A 26,389-nucleotide genomic window follows, 5' to 3' on the forward strand; every position below is an offset into this window, starting at 1 on the left:
TTTGTAGTATTCCATGAATTAGATTTTTTTTAAGGAGCCAATATTTTATTGCTTGGTCCTACTCCACTTGGAAATATAGTATACTGTGGGGCACCCAACAGAGGACACAGGAACGATGTACAGCCCTAAATAGTGGAATATGGAGTATTTAAACAATGCAACCAATAACTTATTCGATTCTTTTGCCTATCCAATATATGTAAACAATCTATACTGTATGTTCAGATTTTGATTTTTTTAAAAAAACAAGCAAACAAACAAATAAAAAGCCCATCAACTCCAATATCAGAATCAGAACCACACAGGAAAAAGCAAATAGGGTAGAAAAAAATGCTTCTTTCAACAGCGCTTAATTTTCTTCTGCATTCAATTTCTTTGTATTTACTCAAATATATTCAAGGTACAAAGCCTGTAGATATTAGTATACACTAATTGGCTACTAATGTGGGTAAACATGGAGAAAAGGCCTCAATAATTAATCTTCCTTTTTGGTTGTGTCTTTGAATACCTCCCTAAAAATGGAAGGGGGCAAGTTCTAAAGGGAGTTCCTTCCCTCTCTTCTGCAGCCCCATATCCCACCAGATAACCCAGAGCACTTCCACAGTCCGCTAAGAACTAGCTCCCCTAAACGATTTAAGATAGTTTAACTTCCCTCTGTTCACAGAAAAGAAGCAGGATATCAGGAAACCTAAACTCTACAGCCAACTCTGTGGTTTCCTAAGCAAGCCATTTAACTTTTCTCTGCCAGCAAAATTCAGTTTAAACTGCTGAGACCACGGAATTAGCCAGGTTACTCTTTTAAATGTGGGAACACAAAGGTGAGCGATACCTCTGAAAACTACTTGCTCACCGGAGCTACCAATTACCATCATTGCAGTCAGCTCCCCCTGCAGAGAAAACCCTTCGGAAACTTAATTCCTAAGGTCAAAAATTCGACCTGGGGGCTGGCACCCGAACACAGAGAAAGTGAAAGAGGTCCTAAAGAAAAAGTTAGAATCCATTCTTTTGCGTAAGAATTACACTCTGACAAGGGAAACTGTTTAGAAACTTCTGAACTCAGGATTAATGAGTGTTGAGGAGAGGAAGCGGGAGAGCAGAGGCGCGAGTTTCCTCTGTGCTGGGTGAATCCGGCAACCCATGGAAGTTCCCCCAAAGGTGGGGGGGGGCTCCAAAAGAGCTCCCGGGACTCGGCCACCTTCTCCTCACCTGAGGCACGAAGATTTCTCAGTTGGCCTCTAACTCGGGCCTGCGACGACCACAACGGTGACAGAGAACCTGAATTTGCCGCCCGCACAAGTCCCAGCCCTGGGGGAAACTTGCGAGAACGGACAGATTGGGCCCACGTCCGCCCCAGCAACAGAGGACCGTCTGCCTTTGGTTCCGCTGCTTCCAGGCCCCAGCTGCCAAAGGGTCCCAGGAGCTCGGGGTTCCAAATGGTGTTCCTGGGGGAGGTGAGGGATATAAGTCCCTAGCATTGCCAGGTTGAAATTCATTTTTACTTTTTTTTTTTTAACGTCTGATGAAACCTCAAATCTCACTTTCCATTTTATCCTTCTCTCCACTCTTTTCAGTTTACTCTGAACCTATGTTAAATTTCTATGTTTTAAATAACATGGCAGTTAGTATACTCTAATTTCTAACAACAGGTGGGAATTTCTGTCTCCTTAGCACTACGTGCTTGGAAAGTTTTGGTTCTTTTCCCTACATTTCGTTACAAAATACGCCAGTTTCTTGTCCTTTCTGTTGTACGCCTTAATGTCTTGCCAAACTAAAGAGAAGCCAGCTGGCATAGTAAATCTACAATTCCTTAAAAATATGGACTTCAAAATCTGAACACTGTTAAATGGCAAGTGTAAGGCAGAATTTAAAGTTAAATGTAAAATAAGCATTTAGATTAGGTGTGGAAACACCTGTGAGACTGGTCAGCCTTATACAATGTGGGTATCAAAAACGACGAAATTTAAACACTTCTACTTACTTATTCACCAATGATCAGTGCACCTTTACAAGAAATTGGTAATATATGCCTATTTTCAGACTACATTAAGATAGCATCTTAATATCACTTAGTCTAGAAAGTATTTCAGAAACAAATGACTCCATTCTGAATTCGCTGGGTTGTACCCTTCAACAGAAATATTTTCCTTTAGAGATTTTCTGAAAACTTCAGTTTTCTCTTCAGTAAAATGAATAGTATCTACATCTCATGGACTGTTTCGAAAATTAAGTGACCAGATAACATATATAAAATTAATAAATGTCCAGGACATCAAAGGTAAAGTACTATAGAGTGAGTGCATATTTGAAATAAAATTAAAAGGCTTCTCAATTTCATTACCAAACCAAGCACCATACAAATCACTATCTCATTAGCTAAGATATATGTAATACAGCCAGCAATTAGTAGCTTTATTGATGCTCTATCCAGTGTTCAGAAAGAATCTTATAATATGCATCATATACAATACATAGTGCTTCTGATTTTCAATAGGAAATAAATGTCTATAATATGAGCGTTTCCCCTACATTGTTTCACTTATAATACGCTGCATTTGGTATTGTGCCATCCTGTATATATGGTGATGTTGAATCACTAGACCATAAGCTCTGAGAGCGCAGGGATTTTGACTCAATTGTGTGCTATTATGTCCTTAAAATCTACAATCAATAACTGCTGAATGAATGGATACAACAGTAGTAACATAAAGAACAACAATAAAATTCAGATCATACTATTAAAAATATCCTGATAAATAAAAGATGAATTCTCTTAGCGAACACATTTCCCATTTTTTTCCAGGTATTTTTTTCTTTTTAAAGTGTACATTCTAAAATACTACCGACAACCCAGGCTTAAAAGCCCATTGCATCCAATAATGAACTAAGCCAATAAATTTAAATAAATTTATTTTGTAATGCCATCATTAGAAAGAAATGTAAAAAACAGCCATACAACAAATAATTTCAGAGTCAGCACTAAGGGAGTAGGCCTGGGGTTCCTGAGAAATGAAGCCTGGGGCCTCAAACCAAAGTCCTGAACTTTCAATTAACTGAGGCGAATTGACCCCAGTTCGGTCCAACTGAAAGTGGTTGGAACGAACAGGTCCATATACCTTCCAGATCATGGGACCTGTGCCTTGGAGGCCTCACTACTCAATAGAGAAAAGGAGAAAACAAATACCCAGAACCCATTAATCCACACCCAACAGGCTCCGCCTCTCCCCCTAGCAGAGGGCACCGCCAACCCCTGCCCGCACCCGCCTCACTCACACCCAGAACCCTGGGACCGGAGCCCGCGCCCACGGTCTGAAGGCTGCCTGAAGATCCCAGGTGGCAGCTCCGGCCTAGCCCCGCCCACCTCGGCCAACGCCTCCGGAAACTGCCGTGCGAGTTGCCACGGTGACACGGAGCAAGGTAGCTTCCACGGCAAGGGGCCGCTGAGACGCCGGGCGCCAAACTGCAGCGCGCCACGGCCACGTCCGGCGTGATGACGTCACGAAGACGGCAGCCAATGAAACGAGGCGCTGAGAAAGCAGGCTTGGGTTTGAATCTCGTGGCTGAGTTTGAATCGCTGAGGGGCGGACATTGAAGTGAAGCGTCTCCGTAACCTCTCCGGGGCCTGAGGTGAGTGAAAGGCAAGAGAAGAAAACTCTGGTCTCGGGGACGTTTCTTCGGATGACCCGTCTCGCAGGGAGCGGAGGGGTCCCGCCGCCTCAGGGATAGAGGACCAAGTGAGCTTGTTGACAAATACGGAAGCGTTAGGTGGGGCGGTGGGGGTGGGGATGGGGGTGGGCCTGGTTAGGGTCCCAGTGGAGAAAGTGAAAGGAAGAAGGAACTCGAGAACCCACTAGAATGTGGCTCTGCCTCATCGGGAGACCTCGACTGCTCAGCAGGAAGGTCAGGGATCTCCTGCCTGAAATTCTCAGGAAGTCGGAAGTTTTAAAGGGCATCTTGGCCCCTTTCCCAGACTTTGGCAGAGCACTTTAACTGTCCGGCACCTTACGGTGTAAAGTTCCTTTCGGACTCCAAATTCAGAGTGTTTTGTTTCAGACACAGATGTAAATGTAACTCTGAGCTTAACTATCAAGAGGAGCCTTGGTTCACCAGCTTATAACCTTTTTGTCCAGCGAGGTTCTGCGTTAACCTGACAAAGGTCACTTGGGAACCTTCCCAGACCCCAACTGTAGCATCAAAATAAGACCTGCCAGCACTGACTAACGGGATTGCTGGGGATCAGATGAGCTATGGAAGAGATACTGGTTGACAAAGTGCTCTGCAAATGAAAGGGACTTAAAGCACTGAGAATCAGTTCTACCGTCTGTTCGTAGTTTCTGCGAGATTCGCCTTGAGGAGTGCTCATTAGGCACTCAGTTTCAGAGAAGTCAAGGCTGACTGCTGTTTACTCTATGAGATTATTTGACCAGAATTGAATAATTGTGCTGTATAACGTATAGTTTAGGTTACTAACTATTATCGGGTAGAATGTGTTAGGCATTCTACAGGTTTTAGTTGATAGTGTTATTCTACCACGGTCAGCGCCCCCCGCCTTGGATTTTGGGAGGTATTTTTGAACTTTGTTGCGGGAGAATGTAAGATCCAAAGGCTAGATACTGCTTGTTATTAAGCTTCTACTATTTTATAAGAATTGTATATTTCGGTACACAAAGATTATCTGCCTTTAACGGTAGCAATTGTCTCCTCTTCTGTTACTAAATAAGTATTTACAAGTACACAAAATTTTCATTTTAAAAATGTATCTTGTCCCACTATAAATATACCTTGAATCAATTAAGGTACACAATAAAATGACTTTTATGCTGTGAACTCTGAAAACTAGGAGGAAAAAATAGCCCAGATGTCAGTGCTGCCCTTCCCTCCATTTGAAATTTTCGTTCTTCCTTGATGCTTACAAGTTAATGGAAGCAGTGGCTCTAACACTCAAGTTATTTCCAATAAGAGGTTTAAGTTGCATAGAGACTATACATGATAGAGTGGAGGATAGTTCCTGGTCCTAACAAATGTTTATTGAATCTGAATCTAATTCAGATTTGAATTTGTATTTAAGAAATCATTTATAACTGTGTTACTCCACACATTCAAGAAAATTTATACGACCTTTCTGTTCCATTGTTTGAAAGCCTTCTGTTTTGATTCCAATAGACCAGAGTTGTTAAGAACATGGACTTTGGATTTGGACCTGGATTCACATTCTGGCTTCTCACTTACTCTCTCTTGTCATCTTGGAAAAATTCCTTAGCCTAAAGCTAAGTCTCTGTTTTTGTAAAATGGAGACAATAATAGAGTCTACTTTATCTTTTTAAGGATTGAATGAGATGATGAATGTCAAATGTTTACCATAATGCCTGGCATATAGAGTGTGCCCAAATGATCATCGTTGTTCATTATTACTAGTTATCACCGTATCTACCTAATCCAAGAGTTCTCAATTAATAGCATATTTTCTGAGAATAGATAACTGTGTGTGTTATCCAGCAAGCACAGAGAAATCATGAATTTTCAGTTTTATTTCAACATTCATTCAGGAGCCCCAGTACTAGGCCCTGAGAGGTTTCTGTCAAAAGTAGGCAAATAGTTTTAACTTCTATCAGAAAATTTCTGGGGGTTATATATTTACATCATGGAGAGTGATGATTAAATACTTGAGCTTTAGATTCAGTCAGTCTGAGTTCAAATTCTACGTCTTGTGCTTCCAATAGTGTGACTTCAGCCAGTTAACTTAATCTGTCTATACTACAGTTTCTCTCTATATAAAATAGGTATGATAATAATACCTATATCATAGGATTGTTACAGGGATTAAATGAGAAGTATGTAAATTGCTTAGCACATTTGTATTTGTAGAATAAGAGCTCAGGAGAAAGTATTCCATAATTGTTACTAAATGAAAGTTTGTGTTTAAGGTAAATTTTAATCTTGTTTTGTTTTGCTTTTTTTTGAAATAAAAATACCTAGACTTGTTTAAAATCCAAATAATACAAAAGGATATAAAGTAGAAAGTAAGCCTGCCTGTCACCCAGGCCCTCATATTTTCCCATCATCAAGCAACTGGTATTACCAATTTCCTCTGTTCTCTTCCTGAGAGAGCCCATGCATGTACAAATATGTATATATCTTTTGAAAATACAAATGTTTGAATGCCAGGTCCACTATTCTGCACTTGTTTTTTGCACACATATCTTGAAACTCTGCATTATTTCATTCAGTTATTCAACAAGTATGTAATAAATCATAAATATCTGACAAGCCCTCTTCTAGGTTCTGGAGTGCAGATGAAGTTCATACTCTCATAGTGCTTACATTTTAGAAGGTAAATAAGCAATAACTATGTAACCAAATAATATATATTTTCCAAGTAGTCTAGATACTAGGAAGAAAAATAAAGCAGATAAGGGATTAGAGAGGCAAGGGCACGGTGATACGGTTTTGAATGGAATCTATAGGGAAAGCCTCTGTGAAGTGACATATGAATAGAGACCTGAATGATGAACTGAGATATTAAGATTTGCGAATATCTGAAGGCAGAGCCTTCCAGGCAAAGAGAAGAGAAGGGGCAGAGGCCATGAGGCCAGAATGAGACTGAGGTGTTGAAGGAACACTGAGGACAGTGTAACTGAAACAATAATTGAGAGGTGGGATAACATTTGGAGACAGGGATGGAGAGGTAGAACCCACAAGACCCACAGATGTAGAACCCACAGAACATGGTAAGGAGTTTACATTTTATTCTTATGCTGGGAAGTCATTGGAGCAGGAGAACAAGATGAGGTCCATAACATGATCTGATGGCTTTTGAAGAAGATATCAGTACATACAATCAATGAATTAAATAAAATTTATTATACTTTCATATAATCTTTGACTTAATTGGCTTAAACTTTATCTAGGGAGAACAGTAACTAGATATAAGATAAGAACTTGCCTGTTCCACTTGGTTCATATTCACTTGCAACTATTGAAGAGAATTAGTTTTAACACCTCTTCATTAAACATAACAGAAGAATGAGCTTTTCTGTGTAAGTCAGTCTCCCAGAAAATTGAATGTTACCCTTGTTAAGTGATAGTGTTTTAACCATCTTCAATGATTAACATAAAACATGATCTTGCTTTCCTAATTTTGTAAAGAAATTGGGCACATTATTTAACTATTTTTGATGCCTCGGGGTCCTCATTGGAATTTCTTGTCATTGCCAACCATTGTACTCTACTGTGATATGTTGCTTCTCTTGGAGAAGTATATTACATGTTTACCTCTACTCTAAATGGATTTATTGCTTTCTTGAATTCCATATCTACTTTTTATAACTTATTAATTAATTTATTCATTAATCAAGTGTTTGAGAACTTACTATATACCAGGCACACTACAAGAGATAAGGAGGGATATAAAGGTAGAAGCGTACAGTCCTATTAGCTGTTATGTTTTGTCACTTTCTAGTACACTTTTCTAATCATATGCAATAATCACAAAATTTAGAGCTAGAAAAGGACTTTAGATATCATATAGTCCAACCCTGTCATTTTATAGATTACCACTAAAGCCCCTTCATTACTCTCTTTCATACTGTACTTTCTCTAGACTAGACAAATACCTTTCTGTTATAATGAAAATGGCATTAGAAGTGTTTATCCTTAATGTTTTAGTCCCACCAATGAAATCCTACCAGCTTGCTTTTTTGATTCTATCAACAAATACCACTTAAGAGTAGATATGACAAAATTGATCATAGTCTGTGATACTATCTTCTGAATGATCATCTGAAAAGAATTTTTGAATCAACACAGTATTGCACAGGTAACGATATTTAGGCTTTTCTTTTGCCACTTCTTAGTAAAAATGGTTAAGGATATGCTTTCTGTGTGCCTTATTCAGAATCAACTGGATGTCCATCTCTTTTACTTGGCCATGTTAGAAAAGAAAGCAGTCATCATGTTTTAATGTAGGAACAACCTTGTTAATCCCTGAAGACATCAGTATATTTGAACATAATTGAGCAAATTTTTACATTCAGTAATTCCCACTTAACTTAAAATCAAATCTGAGCTCTATAATCTGGCATTCAAATCTTCTAGATCCGGCCCCAACTTTATCCAGTTTAATCTTTTTAATACATCCCTCTCCTTTCCCTTTTCTCTCCAGCTGCAGTCAGGACTGAACAAAGCTAAACTGAGCGTCTCTTTAGATGCTCCAGATAGAATTACAATCATCTAAAACTAAACTGTTAAACAAAATGAGATTTAAGCAGATTCACCATGCAGCCAGTTATGTCCTCTGTACAAGCTGTTTCCTACCACAGGCTTTTGGACTTGCTGCCTGCAATACTCTTACCCCAGAGTGCCGCTTACTTGCTCAGTCCCTCACTTCGGTGTCTGTAAAAAGTTACCCCACTAGACAAGCTTTTCACAACTGCCCCATCTAAAATAGGAGCCCACACATACACTTCTGACCCTATCTATCCCAAGACCCAGAAAAATGCCTAGCACATAGAAGGCACTCAATAATATTTATTAAATGCACAACTAGTTTTCTTTCCTGAATTTTTTTTTTTTTAACCTGGTTAATAACTATCCATCCTTCAGCTCTCAGTTCCAGTCATTCCTCTAGGAAGCTTTCTAAGAATATCAATCTCCTATTATAGTCTTAGGTAGCAAAGTTAACCTTTACCTGATAGCACTTGTCACAGTTACACCTTTGCATATTTGTGTCATTTTATCAACGTCTGTTTCCTCACTAAGCTGTATGTAATAGTAACAATAATGGCAGTAATAGCAAACAGTTGTAATGCATACTCTGTGCCAGGCATTGTTCTAAGTGCTAATCCTCACAAGAACTCTATGAGGTAGGTATTATTATTAATCCCACTTTACAGATGAGGAAACTAAACCACAAGGGGGTTAAGTAACTTGCCCACTGTCACAGCCAGTAAAGTAGTAGAACTGGGATTTTAACAGTTAACTTTTTGAATTAATGATTAATTAATTAACAAGAGATACCTTCCAAGCTAAGATCTGTTTTTTGTTTGTTTGTTTTGGTTTTGGGTTTTTAAAATTTATTTATTTATTTATTTATTTATTTATTTATTTATTTATTTGGCTGAGTCGGGTGTTAGTTGTGGCACGCGGGATCTTAATTGTGGTGCGCAGGCTTTTTGTTGCAGCACATGGGCTTCTCTCTAGTTGTGGCACACGGGCTCCAGAGTGTGTCGCCTCTGTAGTTGCGGCATGCAGCCCCTCCAGTTGTGGTGCACGGGCTCAGTAGTTGTGGCACACAGGCTTAGTTGCCCCATGACATGTAGGATCTTAGTTCCCCAGCCAGGGATCAAACCTGCATCCCCTGCATTGGAAGGCGGATTCTACCACTGGATCACCAGGGAAGTCCCCTAAGATCTGTTTTGAAATAATCACCTGATGTTTTATATATGTTTTTTTAACCATTTCATTTGTGTGTATTTTATCTATCATTGAAAAAAAAGTGTATCCGTTAAAATCAAGGCATTTGTTGAACATTTCTAAAAGCTTTTAGAAGTGTGCATAGAGGTTAGTTTTTGGTAATACAAAGAATGTGAGACTCTACTAGCCTTTAATAGACAGGGATCAGAAATGCTAAACATCCTCTAATACCTGGGACAGTTCCGAATAAGGAAGAATTGTCCTACCCAAAGTGCCAGTGATAAGCTCATTGGGAAACACTAAAAAGATGGACCAGTATCTTTGGGAAGAAGAGGCAGGAAGGGGAGCAGATAAGGAAGAGAATTGACATTTATTGACTGCCTTCATACACTTAATACTTGTTATCTCTTTCAGCCTTCACAACAGCTATTAGGTATTATTCCTTTTATACAAATGAGAAAACTGAGACTCAGTGAGGCTAAGTAACTTGTCCAAGGTCACAGAAGTGGGGTATAGGTACTCTATGGGGGTTGGCTAGACAGAAGCTCAAGGGTGAAGAAAGAGCGGAGTAGCAATTCACGTGGGACCTCACTGTTAGAATCCAAATGACCATCCTTTCCTCTTCAGTGTTCCAATTTTGGGGGAGAACAGAGTCCTAAAAAGGGGGTGCTGTATCCAGTGTCTTTTGCTTTTAGATTGCTTTGGCCTTATTTGAATTGTTTCCAAAAGTATATGATTTTATGACATATTTTAGCTTTATCATTGTTGTTATTTCTTCCACTTTAGGAAACAAACAAAATATCTTCTTTTAACTCTTTCCCCCTCCACCCACACCATTTCTTTGCTTACTTTTGCAGTAGTACTTCCTATATTTGCTATCTGAGTCTTCTATTCAGGCCTTTGTCCTACCATTCCATTCCCCCAAAATTGCTCTTGTTTGTCTCCATGTTGCCAAATCCCCTGATTACGTCTTAGTAAGTACTTAACCTATTAGCAGTATTTAGCACAATTGATCATTCTCTCCTCCTTGATTTAAAAGTTCCCCCTAAATCTTAATGCCACGTTAAGCTTTAAAAACTTTGAAAAGCTTCAGATGGCATTAAGACTCTGAGGACAGTGTTTACTTTCGTAACAGCTTTCAGCTGCCTTGACATTTCCACCTGGATGTTGATTAAAATTCTCAAATTCAAGATATCCAGAATGAACTCCTGATCTTCCCCCCAAAACCTGCTCTACCCTCAGATATTTCCATCTCAGTTGATGGCTACTCTATTCTTCCAACACTCAGGCCAAGAACTTTGGAGTTATTCTTGAATCATTTCTCTCATTCCCCACATCTATCTATCAGGAAATTCTTTTGTCTTTACCTTTAGCATACATCCTAAATCTGACCACCACCCTGTTCTGAGTTGACAGCACCATCTCTTGTCTACATTACTTCAGTGGCCCCACTAGTTTCTATTTCCTAAAGTATGTCAGCAGTGAAAGTAATCAGATTATGTCACAATACAAAAAATTAAATGACACGCACATACAAAAACTTGATAAATCCCTGAAATATTAGTCAGACCCTGGGCTTCCACTTCAACTCAAACTTTGTAGCTAAACCGTATAAACTCACAGGTATAGACTACCCAAAAAGCTAGCTTTGATTTTTCACAAGGGCTCTGATACTATTTTAGTTTGGATCACAGGAATGGACAAGAAAGGATCTCTCAGAATCATATTAAGGTAATGAAGGGAGAGCTTTGGCTTATGAGCTATTTTTAATAAAAGTGATCTTGGCGGCAAATCTCTTGGCAGTGGAAATTGACACAACCAGGCTTATCTCTGCCTGTATCTCAGAGACCCATAGGGTTAAAAATAGTTCCAGGGATGTGTCAGTTAGCTAGCCCAGGTATGAAGGTGACAGAGATAGTATATTCCCCCAACTGTGTATTCAGAGATGCTAATCTCTGAATATAGATCCTAGTCTCTGCTCTATAATGATGTAAGTTTAAGGTACATCAGTGACAGGTTCAAAAAGTATGGTCTGACTATATGACTACCTCACATAAAAACAAGAAAAGTAAGGATAAACTAATAAAGATCAACAATTTAGGAACCTCAACTATCCAGAAAATAATCTAGGATCGAAAAGTTAAGACCAAGAAAAAAAAAGAAAGCCTTTTAGTATTCACTAATTTATTTAGTCATCAAGTATTTATAGTATCTACCATGTGCCAGGCACTGTTTTAGGCTTGGAACGCATTGATAAGCAAAACAGATTTAAAAAAAAGAAAAATGCCCTTAAAGGGCTTATAGTTTAACTAGAAGAGAGAAAGTAGACAACAAACATGCTAAATAAGTAAAAAATACCTATTCTATTAGGAGGTGGTAAGTGCTTTGGGAAAAAGTAGAACAGTATAAGGGCGATTAGGAATTGGGTTGGCAATTTTAATAAGGGCGGGCCGAAGGGGCAACATTTGAGCCAGGACTTGAAAGAAGTGAAGGAGTTAGTCATGTAGTTATTGAGGAAAGCACTTTATGATAGAATGGCTAGCAGAAAGATCATGATTGGGGCACTTGGTGTGTTAGCTGGACTAGAGTGAGCAAAGAGGAAAGCAATGGGACATGAGGTGAAAAATGTAGGCCATTAACAGAACTTCAATTCTGAATAAGGTAACCACTGGACGGTTTTGTTTTTTTTTTTTTTTTTTATTTTTTATTTTTGGCTGTGTTGGGTCTTCGTTTCTGTGTGCGGGCTTTCTCCAGTTGCGGCGAGTGGGGGCCACTCTTCATCACGGTGCGCGGGCCTCTCACTGTCGCGGCCTCTCCCATTGCGGAGCACAGGCTCCTGACGCGCAGGCTCAGTAATTGTGGCTCACGGGCCCAGCTGCTCTGTGGCATGTGGGATCTTCCCAGACCAGGGCTCGAACCCGTGTCCCCTGCATTGGCAGGCAGACTCCCAACCACTGCGCCACCAGGGAAGCCCCCACTGGACGGTTTTGAACCAAGGATTTCCAGTAACATTTACCAGATGAGTGGAACAAAATTAACACCTTTCTTTATTTAATAAGTACTATATACTAGTCATTTTGCATACAAGTAGAATTAATATTAATACTTTTTAATTTCAGAGAAATATTCAACCATTCACATAAACAAAGGAATCAAGATAATCAACAATGTCTGTCGCTGAGGAAGACCTGTGTCATCACATGAAAGTAGTTGTTCGTGTGCGTCCTGAGAACACAAAAGAAAAGGCATCTGGATTCCATAAAGTGGTCCATGTTGTGGATAAGCATATTCTAGTTTTTGATCCCAAGCAAGAAGAAATCAGTTTTTTCCATGGAAAGAAAACTATAAATCGAGATATTACAAAGAGACAAAATAAGGACCTTAAATTTGTATTCGATGCTGTTTTTGACGAAACTTCAACTCAATTGGAAGTTTTTGAACACACTACTAAGCCAATTCTTCGTAGTTTTTTGAATGGATATAATTGCACAGGTAATTGCTTCAGTTGAGATTTAATGTTTCCATCTGATTTCAGTTTTATATTAAAACAGACATCTACTTGACCCTTTCTTCTAAATATAATCAATTTTAAGGTGCTTGTTTGCTAAAAATTCTTTAGTAGTTCACTGTAAATGTAGATTTTCTTTGAAATTTAGTCATCATATATGACATATATCATTTGTGAAACTTTTCCTGGGTCTTGCTTTGGTTCCTATAGATGGTCATCCTTTCAGTTTCTTATGTTTTAAAACCATGTGCTTCTGGTAATTGATGCCAGATTTCTCACAATTTGTATTCATAAATATTCCCAATGTTCACCTATACAACTGTCTATCCCTGGGGAATAGTGGGACATTTCTGAACATTTGGCAATTTCTTAATAGCACCATTTTTTCTTTGTAGTACCTTGAAGTAAAAATTTTTAAAGCCCATGTTGAGTATCATGAGTATCATGCTGTTTTCGCATATCTTCAGCCCAAAAAAGCATCTTTAGTGCTCTCGATAGACCTATAATAATTTGCCTTTCAAAATGGCTATGTTGATTTCCTAGAAAGAGAGATCTCCAAAATGCCAGTTAATTGAATGCTTACCAGGCACTGCACACCATTATTAATATCTTATTTTCGTAGTTACCATAATTTATGGCATTTTCTTTAAGACACCCCAAAACTGTTACATGTTTCACTGTCTTTCACTGACTCATTCACTTTTATTACAGAAGACTTACCCTCTAGGTCAGGCAAGAATGGAATGTGGTTTATTGATTAGACCTGCTTTGATTCTCATTTTTAAGCTGATATTCTTTTCCTCATTCATGAAACTTCATATTGTCTCTAGAGATTTAAAAAATTTCTCTTGACTCCAAATGAAAAAATCTCTACCAAAGTAATACTGAGTCTTTGGTTTCTTCTTGGTTTTACTTCATATTATCCAGCTATCTTAAGACTTCTTGATGTACTACTAGCTTATAGAAAATAGAACAAAATGAAACATGCATCAGTTTAATCCATTCTACTGAAAAGTATTTTTGTAGTTTGTTAACGAACTTAGCAGAGAGATTTAACCTATAAAAAAAATTCTCAAAGACTTATTGCTTTAACTGAATATTATGTTGGGTATTTGCAATATGTTATTCAGAGTGGTTTTTTTCTTTGTTTTTTGCATTTGAAGAAATGCATCACTGTTCTATTGTACTGGATAGAGTCTTGAAAACAAAGTAATTTGCCTAAAACAAAGATTTTAAAAGGAATTTTATAAATGGCTTTTATCTGGAATTCAGCAGACTTGTATTGAGTACCTGCTTTGTGTCAAGTCACTTGCAAGGCGGGAAGGATACATAGCCTCCACTTTGGTGGAGCTCACCGTTAGAAATACAGTATGATACATGCTAGAGTAAAAGGACGTAAGCATACACTGAGGGCTCAAATGAGAGAGTAGCCACTTCGGCCTAAGACAGTTAGGGAAGGCACAGGAAAGTGACTTTGTGCTGAATATTTAGTGCAGGTAGAAGTTTTCCAGCTGGATTAAGTAGAGGAACTCTCCAGGACAAAGGCAATGGACTCAAAAAGGAGCAGCACATGCGGAGAACTTCAGATAATCTAGTATGCCAAAGCACAGCAAGGAAGAAATAGTCTGGAGAGATATCCAGGAATCTTCCCTTAGAGTCACTAGTAATATTTCTAGGTGAAGAATTTGAACTTTCTCATATGGGACTGTGGAACAATTAAGAAGATTTAACATATTCATATTTCGTTTTCTTAAAAACAACTGTACAAATTCTAAGGGATTTGTTAAAGAAGATTGAGACTAATGGGTAGGGAGACTGATAATTGATTAAAATTTGTGATTGTTGTTGAAGAAAGGGAGCATGTGGGGGGCGGTTGGGTGGGTGAAGGTACCATTCATCAATAGAGAATATAGGAATAAGAGTAGACTTGTGCTGAAATTGCCAGGATTTAAAAATAAGACTATAAATTAATTTGGATCTGTTGGATTTAAAGTTACTGTTCAGGATATCCAGATGGAAGTATTCACTAGACAGTAGATACAGTAATGTTATATGTCATAACAAAGAGCTTTGATCCCTTTTCATAAAAACTCAGTACTTGCATATGGTGCCACTGGAGCTGGGAAGACCCACACAATGCTAGGATCAGCTGCTGAACCTGGAGTGATGTATCAAACAATGTTAGACCTTTACAAATCCATGGATGAGATTAAAGAAGAGAAAATATGTAGTACCGCAGTTTCTTATCTGGAGGTAAGTTGGCAATATCATTCTTTAGATTAATCAATAGTATTGAGAAATCTTTTTCTAAGAAGTTCCATGGTCCATTCAAATTATTCTATCATGCAGAAATTTTCTTATGAATATATAAAATCATTACAATTCCTAGTCTTAGGTATTTGTTATGGATCTTACTCTTTTTCTGTTAAGCATTTTATTTTGCCATAACTTCTGACTTATACAGAAGTAGCAAGATTAGTACAAAGAACTTCCAGATACCCTTCATCCAGATTCCCAATATGTTAACATTTTACTACCTTTGCTTTCTCTCTGTGTGTATGTATTTTTTTTTAACTGTTTAAGTTACAGACTTGTAAAAACAGGAAATTTCTTAAATAACCACTAAATAGTAATCAATATCAGGAAATTAACAATGATACACCTTTATGTAATCTATAGACCTTAATGAGATTTTGCTAATTGTTCTAATAATGCCCTTTATTGAAAAGAAAATCTAAGATCGCAGATTGCATTCATTTGCAATTCATCTGTTTAGTCCCCTTAATCTGGATTTTTTTTTTTTTTCCTCTGTATTTTATGTTGCTGTTGTAAAACTTTTAGTTTGGATTTGTCATGATTACATTCAGGTTATGCCGTGGCAGGAACACCACAAAAGTGATGATGAGTTCTTCTTATATAACATGTCAAGAGTCTTATGTAATTAGTTAGTCCCATTACTGGCTATGTTAACTGATCAGTTTCATTATGCCGGTGTCTGCAAAGTTTTTCCACTGTAAAGGTACTACTTTACACTTTATAATTAATAAGTAACTTGTAGGGAAACAATGTAAATATCCTCTGACCCCTCAAACTTTAATTTGTTAGTTTTAGCATCCACTGATGATTCATGCCTGAATCAATTACTATCATGATGACAGATGATACTGGTTTTTAAATTCCATCATTTCTTCTACATTTATTCATTGGCTTTCTACTATAAGAAAGAGCTTTCCCTTTCCTCTACTGTATCAGTGTAGACTTTTGGATTCTTAACATTATTCAGTAGATTATAATCCCTTTCTCTAAGCAATTTTTGTATGCTCAAATTGTGCCAGATTTGGCTAGGTGAGGCTCCTTAATGCTGTCTCTTGTGTTTTTTTGACATACCCCGTCATTCTTTGAGACCTCCTAACCTCTTAATAGCTGACATTCAACAAATCATAACTAAGTTACTGGCACTCTAACTTTGTGTTCAGGTAGTGTTTTAGAAACCAGTGCAGAAACATAAATCCCTGATTTTACTGCCTATTTATTTGTGATGTCAGAGAGTGAATTTCTAGTTTTTACTGCTCTTGTTGACATGTTATTGTTTGGTTTCTACTGAGAGAGTGTCTTCACATTTCAAAAATTGATCAAGATTATGTTGCTAAAAATTTTCTTGTCAGTCTATAGAACTTGGTGGTAAAAGAGAAGTAAAACTCATTTTCTATGGTTATGTATTGAAAAGAATTGTTCTGAACTTAATCAGGAAGAGAGCATGGCAGGATTCATTACTTCTTCCTTAGATCCTTTTATAACTGGGAGAATTTTGAAGTTTAATTATTTTTATAATGTTTTTAATTGTTTTTCCTTTTTTTTAATCTGCTTTCATTTTATTAATGGTAAGGCAATATCTAATCTAACGGTTTTCCACTCAGGCTGTACACCAAAATTGGCTATGGGGCTTTTTAAAAATAGACATGCTTAGGCCTCACCCCCTGGACATTTTAATTTAATGGGTCTGGATTGTGGCTGAGGCATCTATGTATTTTAAAAGCTCCCGGGTGATTTTGATGCATAGACCGGCTTGAGAGTAATTGTCTAATTATATATTTTGTATGATTGAAGTGGATAAGGGGAATCGTTTAAAGAGTGACTGTTGCTTATCAGAAGAATAATTACCCAAAAATAATTACCAAGATATTATCTCTTCATATTATCATTTTACTACTTCTAAGAATTTATTACATTTAAAAGTGGTTATCATTCATTGTAGAAAATTATACCAGCAATGAATTATCGCTCTGAGCTATTTATTAGAACATGGATATAACTTACACAAAATAATTCTTAAAGACAATTTTATATCTGTTTTTTTAATCTTATCATATATGTGTAATTTTCATTTTGTTGGCACGTAGAAAACGTATCTTTAGTAAATTCATAAAATCAAGTCAATTGTACTATTACTGTACGTTATTTACAGAAATTACTAAAAAAAAAAATTTCCAGAGACTTAAAACTCAGATGTGTATTCAGTGCCATGCAGTAGAGTGAGGATATCAGCCTCTGATCCCTGCTCTGATATGAGTGCTGCGTCTTCTTGTTCTCATGCTATCCTAGTACCTTTGTGACTGTGAACTTGGACAAATCACTTAAACTCTTAGGGCCTCAGTTTCCTCATCATTCAAATTGGGGGGGGGGTCCCATTATGGAATTATCATTACGTGTTAAACTTAATGTAATTGAAGGATAAATGAAATAGATATCATTTATCTTTGAGTATGGGTTTTCTTTAACTTTTAAACTCTAAAATTTAAAAAGTTTGGATTACTTGGACATCATGAAACAATAAATATCTTCTCCAGTAAGAACCATGGTACTTCCATATAACTTACATTTCAGATTCACTAGAGTTTCCTAAGACCGTGTGTCCGTATATTATCAGGAAATAGGAAAAGACAATTCCAGCTATCCTATTTCTGTTTCACTGTAGTCATCAAATTGGGAATTATGGGAGGAGGGTATAATGACTCCACCTTTAAATTTTAAGTTCAAGTGCTGGTAATCAAACTCTTCCATTTTCTCAGATGTTAGGAAAGTAATAGCAATGTGTGATAGAAGGGGTGAGATGAATGGAAATGAGCCGCTGCTTCTCTAATATAACCTTAAATCAGCAATGTGTGCATATTTGTGTGATGCTATCGCTACTGTTTCGTCATCAATGCTAAAGGAGTTCTTTTTATTTTAAGGTATATAATGAACAGATTCGTGACCTCTTAGTAAATTCAGGGCCACTTGCTGTCCGGGAAGATGCCCAAAAAGGGGTGGTTGTTCAGGGACTAACCTTACATCAGGTATGTTTATAAACTTCTTTTTGGCTTGTTCAAATAGCAAGTATGGTTATTTAGCCATTTACTTATTTTAAAATAATCAGGGTATATCTATAGTCTTGTTTTGTTTTCCTTTGAAATAATCAAATAGGCTTTTCTTTTAAAAATCTACTTGAACATTTAATATAGTGTATTATTCTGCTTAATATATTTATATTTTATCTCCTCAGAGAGATTAGATTTTATCTTTTCTTTTTCATATAGCACCAAAGTACTAAGCAAATGATACATAGTCAATATTTAATGGGATTTTAATTTATGGAAAATATTTTCTTACTTTTTATTTTACCTTTAAAAGTCTTCTTGCTTGTTGATGGTTTATTAAAAATTTTAAAGATCAATGGTTAATTTGTGTATTTTTCTTCTACTTCAACTTCTTTAGCCCAAATCCTCAGAGGAAATTTTACAGTTATTGGATAATGGAAACAAAAACAGGACACAGCATCCCACTGATATGAATGCTACATCTTCTCGTTCTCATGCTGTTTTCCAGGTAACAGGTCACTAGACTACAGCTCTTAAAATTGAATTTAAAATAAATGAAGCCAAATTTATGAACGGTAATTTTCACACATATGAAAATATCTCTTCATCTGTGGACTTCTCTACTTCTCAGTGCTTCCTTTACTTTGCAGCTTTGAGAAGATTCTATCAAGAATATTTAGAATTGAGATGATGTAAGTTAGACGTAAATTTTTACCTGTGTGAAAATATGATAGTAAAGTGGTAGTATTAGAGGTTTTCTTTCCTTTTCTTTAAATGGCGAAAATATTTAATCTTTACAAAAGATAGTCTTATATTCAGAGCAGACTTTCTCTTTATAGATCTAGATTTACAGAACCAATAAATTGGGGAGATACTGATTCACTTTTCAAAAGATTTCACCATAGTGACCATGTAAGTAGTTGCATTCCTTAAGGAGGTGTGTGATTCAGTTGATACAGTGCTTTTTAAGAATACCATTCTAGAAAAACCTAAAGCATAGGTTAGTAGTTATTATTTGTAGTTTCTAGTTCTGTTAAAATTCAAATGCTTATACAGCTTTATTCTGGATTATGCTTTGTGGAACTCATCTAATAGAAAGAAATTGTTGTAGTTGAAAGAATTCAAATCAAAGGACACCAAGTCATTCGGAAAGTCTCTAGTCCACAAAATTTTATTAATCTTTTCTCTTCTTACCAATGACTCTTCATTTATCAGTAATCTTGAGAGAAATCTTTATCGGGGACACTGAGATTTCCCCAAAATGTCTTAGACCCTGATTTTAAGGTTACCAGAATTCAAGTGGCAGTTGTTTTGACCTTCTATCAAGCCAGGAGTTATTTGCCCTCTAGTGCACATATAGGAAGTCTTTTCATTTTCAAATCTTTCTCAACTTTGGTAATTACTTCTGGTACTCTTGGATATCAGCCAGTCAAGCTATACCTTGTTCAGTATGTCTTTAAAATAAAAATAATTGATTTCATGCTCTTTTAAAAATAAAGTGTATTTCTCTTTTAATTTTGTTAAATCTAATCCTCATTTTCCCTATTCTCCTGTAATTTCAAAAAGATTTATTTGAGACAACAAGATAAAACAGCAAGTATCAATCAAAATGTCCGAATTGCCAAGATGTCACTCATTGACCTGGCAGGGTCTGAAAGAGCCAGCTCTACCAGTGCTAAAGGGACCCGGTTTATAGAAGGCACAAATATTAATCGATCACTTTTAGCTCTTGGGAATGTTATCAATGCCTTAGCAGATACAAAGGTAGGTACTATATGTTTATTTAAGTATTCTGAAATACTGAAATATGTATATTTCCCAGAAAGATATTATTTAATATAATTGTCTTAAAGATCTATTATAAATCAAATTTCAAGAATGTAACAATAAGGTTTACATAAAGAGTAAAGACCTCAGAGAACCTAATATATCAAATAAAACTATGGGGTTTTTTTTGTTTGTTTGTTTTTTATAAATTCATTTTTTATTTATTTATTTTTGGCTGCGTTGGGTCTTTGCTGTGCATGGGCTTTCTCTAATTGTAGCAAGCGGGGGCTACTCTTCATTGCGGTGCACAGGCTTCTCACTGCAGTGGCTTCTCTTGTTGTGGAGCACGTGCTCTAGGCGTGTGGGCTTCAGTAGTTGTGGCACACAGGCTCAGTAGTTGTGGCTCGCGGGCTCAGTAGTTGTGGCTCGTCGCCGCTAGAGCTCAAGCTCAGTAGTTGTGGCACACGGGCTTAGTTGCTCTGCGGCATGTGGGATCTTCCCAGACCAGGGATAGAACCCATGTCCCCTGCATTGGCAGGCAGATTCTTAACCACTGTGCCACCAGGAAAGTCCCTGTTTGTTTTGTTTTTTAACTTCTAGCTTTATAATCAGAATTGTTGAATGAAAAGTATTGAATATCAGATTGATAGTTAATATTTTATTATACCTTCTCATCATTTATTTTGAATTTGATTTTTTTAAATGACCATTTAATGATCACTATACAATAAGCATGATAATTGAATTGGCATGAAAACAAAAAACACATTTTAGAAAAACTAAACTCTGGTCTGGTTAGTATTTTATATATATACTATAAAATTGGTTTAAATATTAAAGAGAGTTGATTTTTCTTAAAGAGGAAGAGGAGTTAAAATGTAATTAAATTACCTAATAGGATAATGTTTGCTCGATGCTTCTGGGGCATTAAAAAATAGTTTACATCTACTGTATGCCAGAAGTGCTTACAGGAACACAGCATATTTGATAACTTCTGTATTTGTAAAAATGACTTCCTTTTTTCAAAGTTAAAATATGATAATTTAAGTTCAAACCAGGCTCAGAAGCTTTAGGAAAATTACTGTTAAACTGTTCAAAATGTTGCAATTTGATAAAGTATGAAGTACATTAAAATGATTTGGGAGGTCTTTTTTAAAAGGGCAAGTTTCTGAAATCACATGAATATTACAGAAGCAAAATATATTTTGTATTCTAAGTTAAAATCTCAAAACATATAAGCAGATAGCATGGTATAGAGACTAATTTCCTAAACTTCAGCCATTCATAGTATTTTTTCCATATACTGACTAAATTTTTAGTAATTGACTCCTGTTGAGTCATTTATTAGTCAGTGTTTAATGCATGTCTTGTACATGCAAAATCAATTCAAGTAGCACCAGCTGTGCACATTCCACACTGTTTGGGAAAGACTGCTATGGTGGAAAGCATAGTACTACTGGGAGTTGGGAGACTAGGGCCTGTTTCTAACTCTGTGGATTACCAGCCATGTGACCTGAGGCAAGTCATGTCACTTTTTGCTTAGCTTCATTTTTCTCTTCTGTAATATGAAAGATTTACACTGGATAGCATAAGGTTGTTTTTAGCTTAACATTACACTGCTCTGTTTCTATATGGAAGTGGTAGTGTTTGGAAAATTTTTTACTTTAAAATCAGAACTGTATCTTTTAAGTAAAAGAAAACCTAGAAAAATTAAGTTCTCTTAGAACTGTGGTTGTGCTTTCAGATAAATATCTGTAAGATTATAATTATAATTTATTTTGTATTCATGTTAGATGGTAATTTAAAGAGAGAAGTAGCTCTATGCCATACAGAATTCTTACTATGCCTCTAGTATATTTCTCTAGGGCATATATTACTTTTGTATTTTAATTTCTTTTTAAAAAATGGAGTTTTTTTTAATAACCATTTTGTTTTTTAATAGTTTTAGATACAGGAAAGTTGGTAAGATAATACAGGAAGATTTTATTAAATATACCCCACACTCAGTTTCCTCTGTTGTTAACATCTCACATTAATACGGTACACTTATCACAACTAATGAAACAATACTGATATTTTATGATTAACTAAAGTTCATACTTAATCAGATAGAGATATAATCTTTTAATGAGAAATTTGTTTTATATATTCACTGAATAGCTCCATAAGACTCATTATCATCATTTCGGTCACTAATTATATCATAAGTCTGGGCAAAGTTGAGCAGTGCTTAAATTCTTATAGTGAAATGGTAGCAGGTTTACATTTGAATGTGGAAAATGACATAAGAATTCTTTTTTTGTTCTTTCAGAGAAAGAATCAGCATATTCCTTACAGAAATAGTAAGCTCACTCGCTTGTTAAAGGATTCTCTTGGAGGAAACTGTCAAACTATAATGATAGCTGCTGTTAGTCCTTCCTCTGTGTTCTACGATGACACCTATAACACTCTTAAGTATGCTAACCGTGCAAAGGACATTAAATCTTCTGTAAGTGTGTTTACTCTGCCTTTGTCGTAAGAGTACTGGGTGCATTTTTTTCTTTTTTATACTTCTAGCAAAAGATGAATTAGAGATGTACTTCTACTAATGAGTTAGGAATCAGGGCTAGAAATGTCTTTACTAATCTGGTTAATTGAGCATTCACTGGGACAATTAAACCATTAAGCATCTTCATTACATATATAATAAATACTAATATTTAGTCTTTTGGGGAGCTAGGATGTTTTAGTGACTTTCTTTCTAACTTTTTTCACATCATGGTACGTGATATTTTGATGGCATCCTGGAGTAATTGGTCAAGGCTTTTAACACATTTGTTGCAGGCAAGGCTGATGCTCTTCTGTAAACCAGCACCAGCACTTTCTACCTGAAAACCTTGGACATGTTTGCTAATCTCTCCAAGACTTAGTTACTTCATCTGTAAAGTAGATATAATATCTGCCTCAGTTTATAAAGTAAATAGCTCTTTTAAAACAATTTATTGTCACATTCATGATATTGATGTAACCAATCTGTGTAGCTAGAGCAATATAATAATAATTGGTTAGGTTGGTATTTTTGCCAATAATTTGGGGTAATTTTTTAAAATGTAAGTCAAACATGATGTATATGTAAAATCTCAGGGTTGGAATAGACCTAGAGTTCCAACCCAGGATCTCAGGGTTGGAATAGACCTAGAGTTCAGCTGGTATGATGGCTTTTTTTTTGGGCTTACCCCTCTGCTACTCCCATTGAATGAAGATAAGTGGGTTATTATCTTCCTTAGAGAAATATTTATATATTGTTTATATAATAAATTGGGAAACGTTTGTACTGTATTGGGTATACAGAGTTTTTTCACACAAGTTTTTCATGCAGTGCTTATACCAACTCATTGAGGAAGACATTTTTAGCTCTACTTTACAGTTGAGGAATCACATGGTCAGAGTTTTAAGTTAAGTGAAAAGTGGGCAGGGCCTCAAAATCAAGTATTTGGATTACATGTTTAATGTTCTTTCCACTATTCCATAGCTGCCAAGGGGCTCATACTTTTATAAAAAGGATAAAATATATTAAGAACTCATTAAAAACTACTTGAACTTACAAATGGGTGGAAATTTAAATTATCTCTTTTTATCTTAAAAGTCAAAGGACCAGAAAAAGAAAGTGGGCAATTTTTATGTGAATGACTGTTTTGCAAGTTCTTTAAAGTACCTTTTCTCAGATAGTAAGGGACTTTCTTTTATAAATTCAGTATTAATGTGCTCAACATATCCTCTTGTCATAGATTTTTAAACATGAACATAATTGATTATGATTGTCAAATGATCATAATTGTCGCAAATTCTGGATTCATGGAACTGAATTAATGAGGCTATAATGCAATTTTGTTCATGTATATAACTGTGATTTTTATCTCTATATATACGCAATCATAATTTCTGTTTTTTAACAGTTGAAGAGCAATGTTCTTAACCTCGACAATCATATAACTCAGTATGTAAAGATCTGTAATGAACAGAAGGAAGAGGTATGTCTCCTCTTTACATTGTTGCTAATCTCCCTCAATTCCTCATTTATGGGATTCTGCAATCTTTACTGTCTAAAACTTTGATTTGCTTTTCTATTATAATTGAAATCTTGATTGTTCAGTTATTTTTCACAGCTGAAATTTTTCTGTGGCCATGTATAATGGAGACAAATAATTTGTTTTGTATTTTAACTACTGTTTCTCTCTACTAGATTTTAATGTTAAAAGAAAAACTAAAGGCCTATGAAGAACAGAAAGCCTTTACTGATGAAAATAACAAAGTAATGATTTCAAACCCTCAGGAAAAAGAAATTGAAAGGTAAAATTGACATTAAGATCACAGTTTGAGGATTTTGTGAAATTTAGTCAGCTATTTAAAGTTTAAAATTTAGTCAGATATTTTGTTATCACCATCATTTGTTGTATCTCTTTATATATTCTCAATTGAATTCAGGAAGTCACTGAATTGGTCTTATATTGCACACGTTGGAGGTCAGGTAATGTTAATTGTGATTATACAAATAATGAGAACCAGGTCTTAGGTATAAGATGGAGAAAGTAAAGCCAATTATGCCACTTATGAAATTGATTTTTAGTAGTTTCCATATTTTTCTTCTGTGGTGTCTTACTCCCTTCTGGCTGCTATAACGAAGTACCACAGACTGGGTAGCGTATAAACAAACAATCAAAAAGTTATTTCTTATAGTTCTGGAAGATGAAAGTCCTAGATGAGAGTGCCAGCATGGTTGGTTGAGGACCTTCTTCTACATTGTAGACTTCTCCTTGCATCCTCACATTGCCAAAAGAGAGGGAGATCTCTCTGGAGGCTCTTTTATAAGGGCACTAATCCCATCCATAGGGTCTCCACCCTCATGACCTGATCACCTCCCAAAGGCTCCGCTTCCCAATACCATCAGCTTGGGTGTTAGGTTTCAACATATAAATTTGGGGGGACACAAACATTCAAGCAATCTCATCTGGCGTTATCATTATTTACATGGTTCATGTAAATCGTACCTACCCTTTCCTGACTTTATATAACTCTAATAATCCACTTAATTGAGTTTAAGCTGTTAATTATTTGAAGGGACATCTCTCAGTGATATAAATTGACACATAAATATGATCTGTTCCCTCTAAGCTTTTAGCAGGTAAATTTTAAAAAAAGAAAGCTGTAATACAGTACTTGCAAGTACTTTTTTCCTAAGCAATTAAGACAATTTCCAAGTTGTCCTGATGGGACAATAGTTCAAAAGCTGTAAATCTTGAGTAGTTCTAAGAAGACAGTAAGGAATTCTTGGATCAAGCAAGTTTGAAAATTATTCCTTACTTAAGGAAACTAAGAGATTCCCAAAGTACATCAGCATATTAAAAGCTCTAAGAGGCCCTGTAGGAAAGGAATCTGTTCACCTCTTATTAAAATTGAGTAATTATTCTCCAAAGCTAATTTTCTATTATCATTAGTATGAGAAACTAACCACATCTTAAGCCACTGATTATTCATACTGTTTTGGAACTCTTGAGTTTGTAGAAGATGTCTTAGGGTACATAAGGAAGACTAGTTGGCAGTGATTTTCAACCTAGTTTCAAGTACAACACTTTTTAAAAATTGGATTTGTGTATTGACGTTTATATAAAATATCCTTGATTTGAAAAAAATCATTTTTTCTGCCTCAGTTGACCCCAGATGCTAAGATAACTTCTTCTAATAAAATAACACTTTATGTTTGTAGCTGGCTTTATAGATTTTGATGATTTTTAGGCCCACATTAATTTCATCTTATCACTACAACAACTCTGAAATTTGAAGTGGGGTATTGTTTTCTAACTTACAGATAAGAGCAAGAAATATATATCATCTCTTTCAAGTATTAATCCTTTGCTCCCATGCTATGCTATTTTACAAATACCATAAGAAGTAATTAAACAGTTATTTCTCTCTATCAATGACAATGAGTCCATTTTTCATATAGCATAAAGTAGACCTATGTATTGTTATAGTACAATAGCTCTGTTTATACCAGAGATTTCCTAAAGTGTTTAAATTATTTTCTATTAATCCCCCTAACAACCCAAGATAAAGTTATATTTAATAGTCTTACGATGCTTTTTGTTATATTCTACTAATTTTACAGTGTCTTTTAAAAAATAACTTAAGCAAAATGATTCCTCATATTCCTTTAATCTTAACAATGAAAGCTTTTAACTCTGGTATATTATTAGTTGTGTTATTATATTTTGTTAGTCAAATGTGGGATTGGTCCTCATGCAACCAGATATCTTGTCGTTGATGCACGTTTCTTGAAAATTAAAGCAGTCACCAACTGCTCAAATTTGGT

The 26,389-nt window shown here is 35.9% G+C and overlaps 2 protein-coding genes across 6 annotated transcripts in view; one reads left to right on the plus strand and one right to left on the minus strand.

Annotated features, from left to right (window-relative positions):
• Positions 1-3,474, minus strand: part of METTL15 (methyltransferase 15, mitochondrial 12S rRNA N4-cytidine) — a 198,614-nt gene extending 195,140 nt beyond the window's left edge. Inside the window, exon 1 of one of the 5 annotated variants that reach the window (XM_082343816.1) lies at positions 3,359-3,474. The gene's annotated coding sequence lies outside the window, so the exon portion shown is untranslated. Of the gene's footprint in view, positions 1-1,206; positions 1,436-3,358 lie in introns of those variants that run through there. The other 4 variants (XM_082343815.1, XM_082343814.1, XM_082343813.1 and 1 more) reach the window with 4 other exon arrangements.
• A 21-nt stretch (positions 3,475-3,495) lies between these two features.
• The window catches only part of KIF18A (kinesin family member 18A), an 81,479-nt gene continuing 58,585 nt past the window's right edge, over positions 3,496-26,389 (plus strand). Inside the window, exons 1-9 of the mRNA XM_082343696.1 lie at positions 3,496-3,624; positions 12,528-12,900; positions 15,012-15,169; positions 18,148-18,252; positions 18,671-18,781; positions 19,840-20,037; positions 22,352-22,528; positions 23,976-24,050; positions 24,263-24,369. Coding sequence (XP_082199822.1) covers positions 12,576-12,900; positions 15,012-15,169; positions 18,148-18,252; positions 18,671-18,781; positions 19,840-20,037; positions 22,352-22,528; positions 23,976-24,050; positions 24,263-24,369 — 1,256 coding nt within the window. The 5' untranslated portion in view covers positions 3,496-3,624; positions 12,528-12,575. The remainder of the gene's footprint in view (positions 3,625-12,527; positions 12,901-15,011; positions 15,170-18,147; positions 18,253-18,670; positions 18,782-19,839; positions 20,038-22,351; positions 22,529-23,975; positions 24,051-24,262; positions 24,370-26,389) is intronic.

Source organism: Balaenoptera borealis, assembly GCF_965194805.1.
Source record: "Balaenoptera borealis genome assembly, chromosome: 11".
NCBI classification, from domain to species: Eukaryota; Metazoa; Chordata; class Mammalia; order Artiodactyla; family Balaenopteridae; genus Balaenoptera; species Balaenoptera borealis.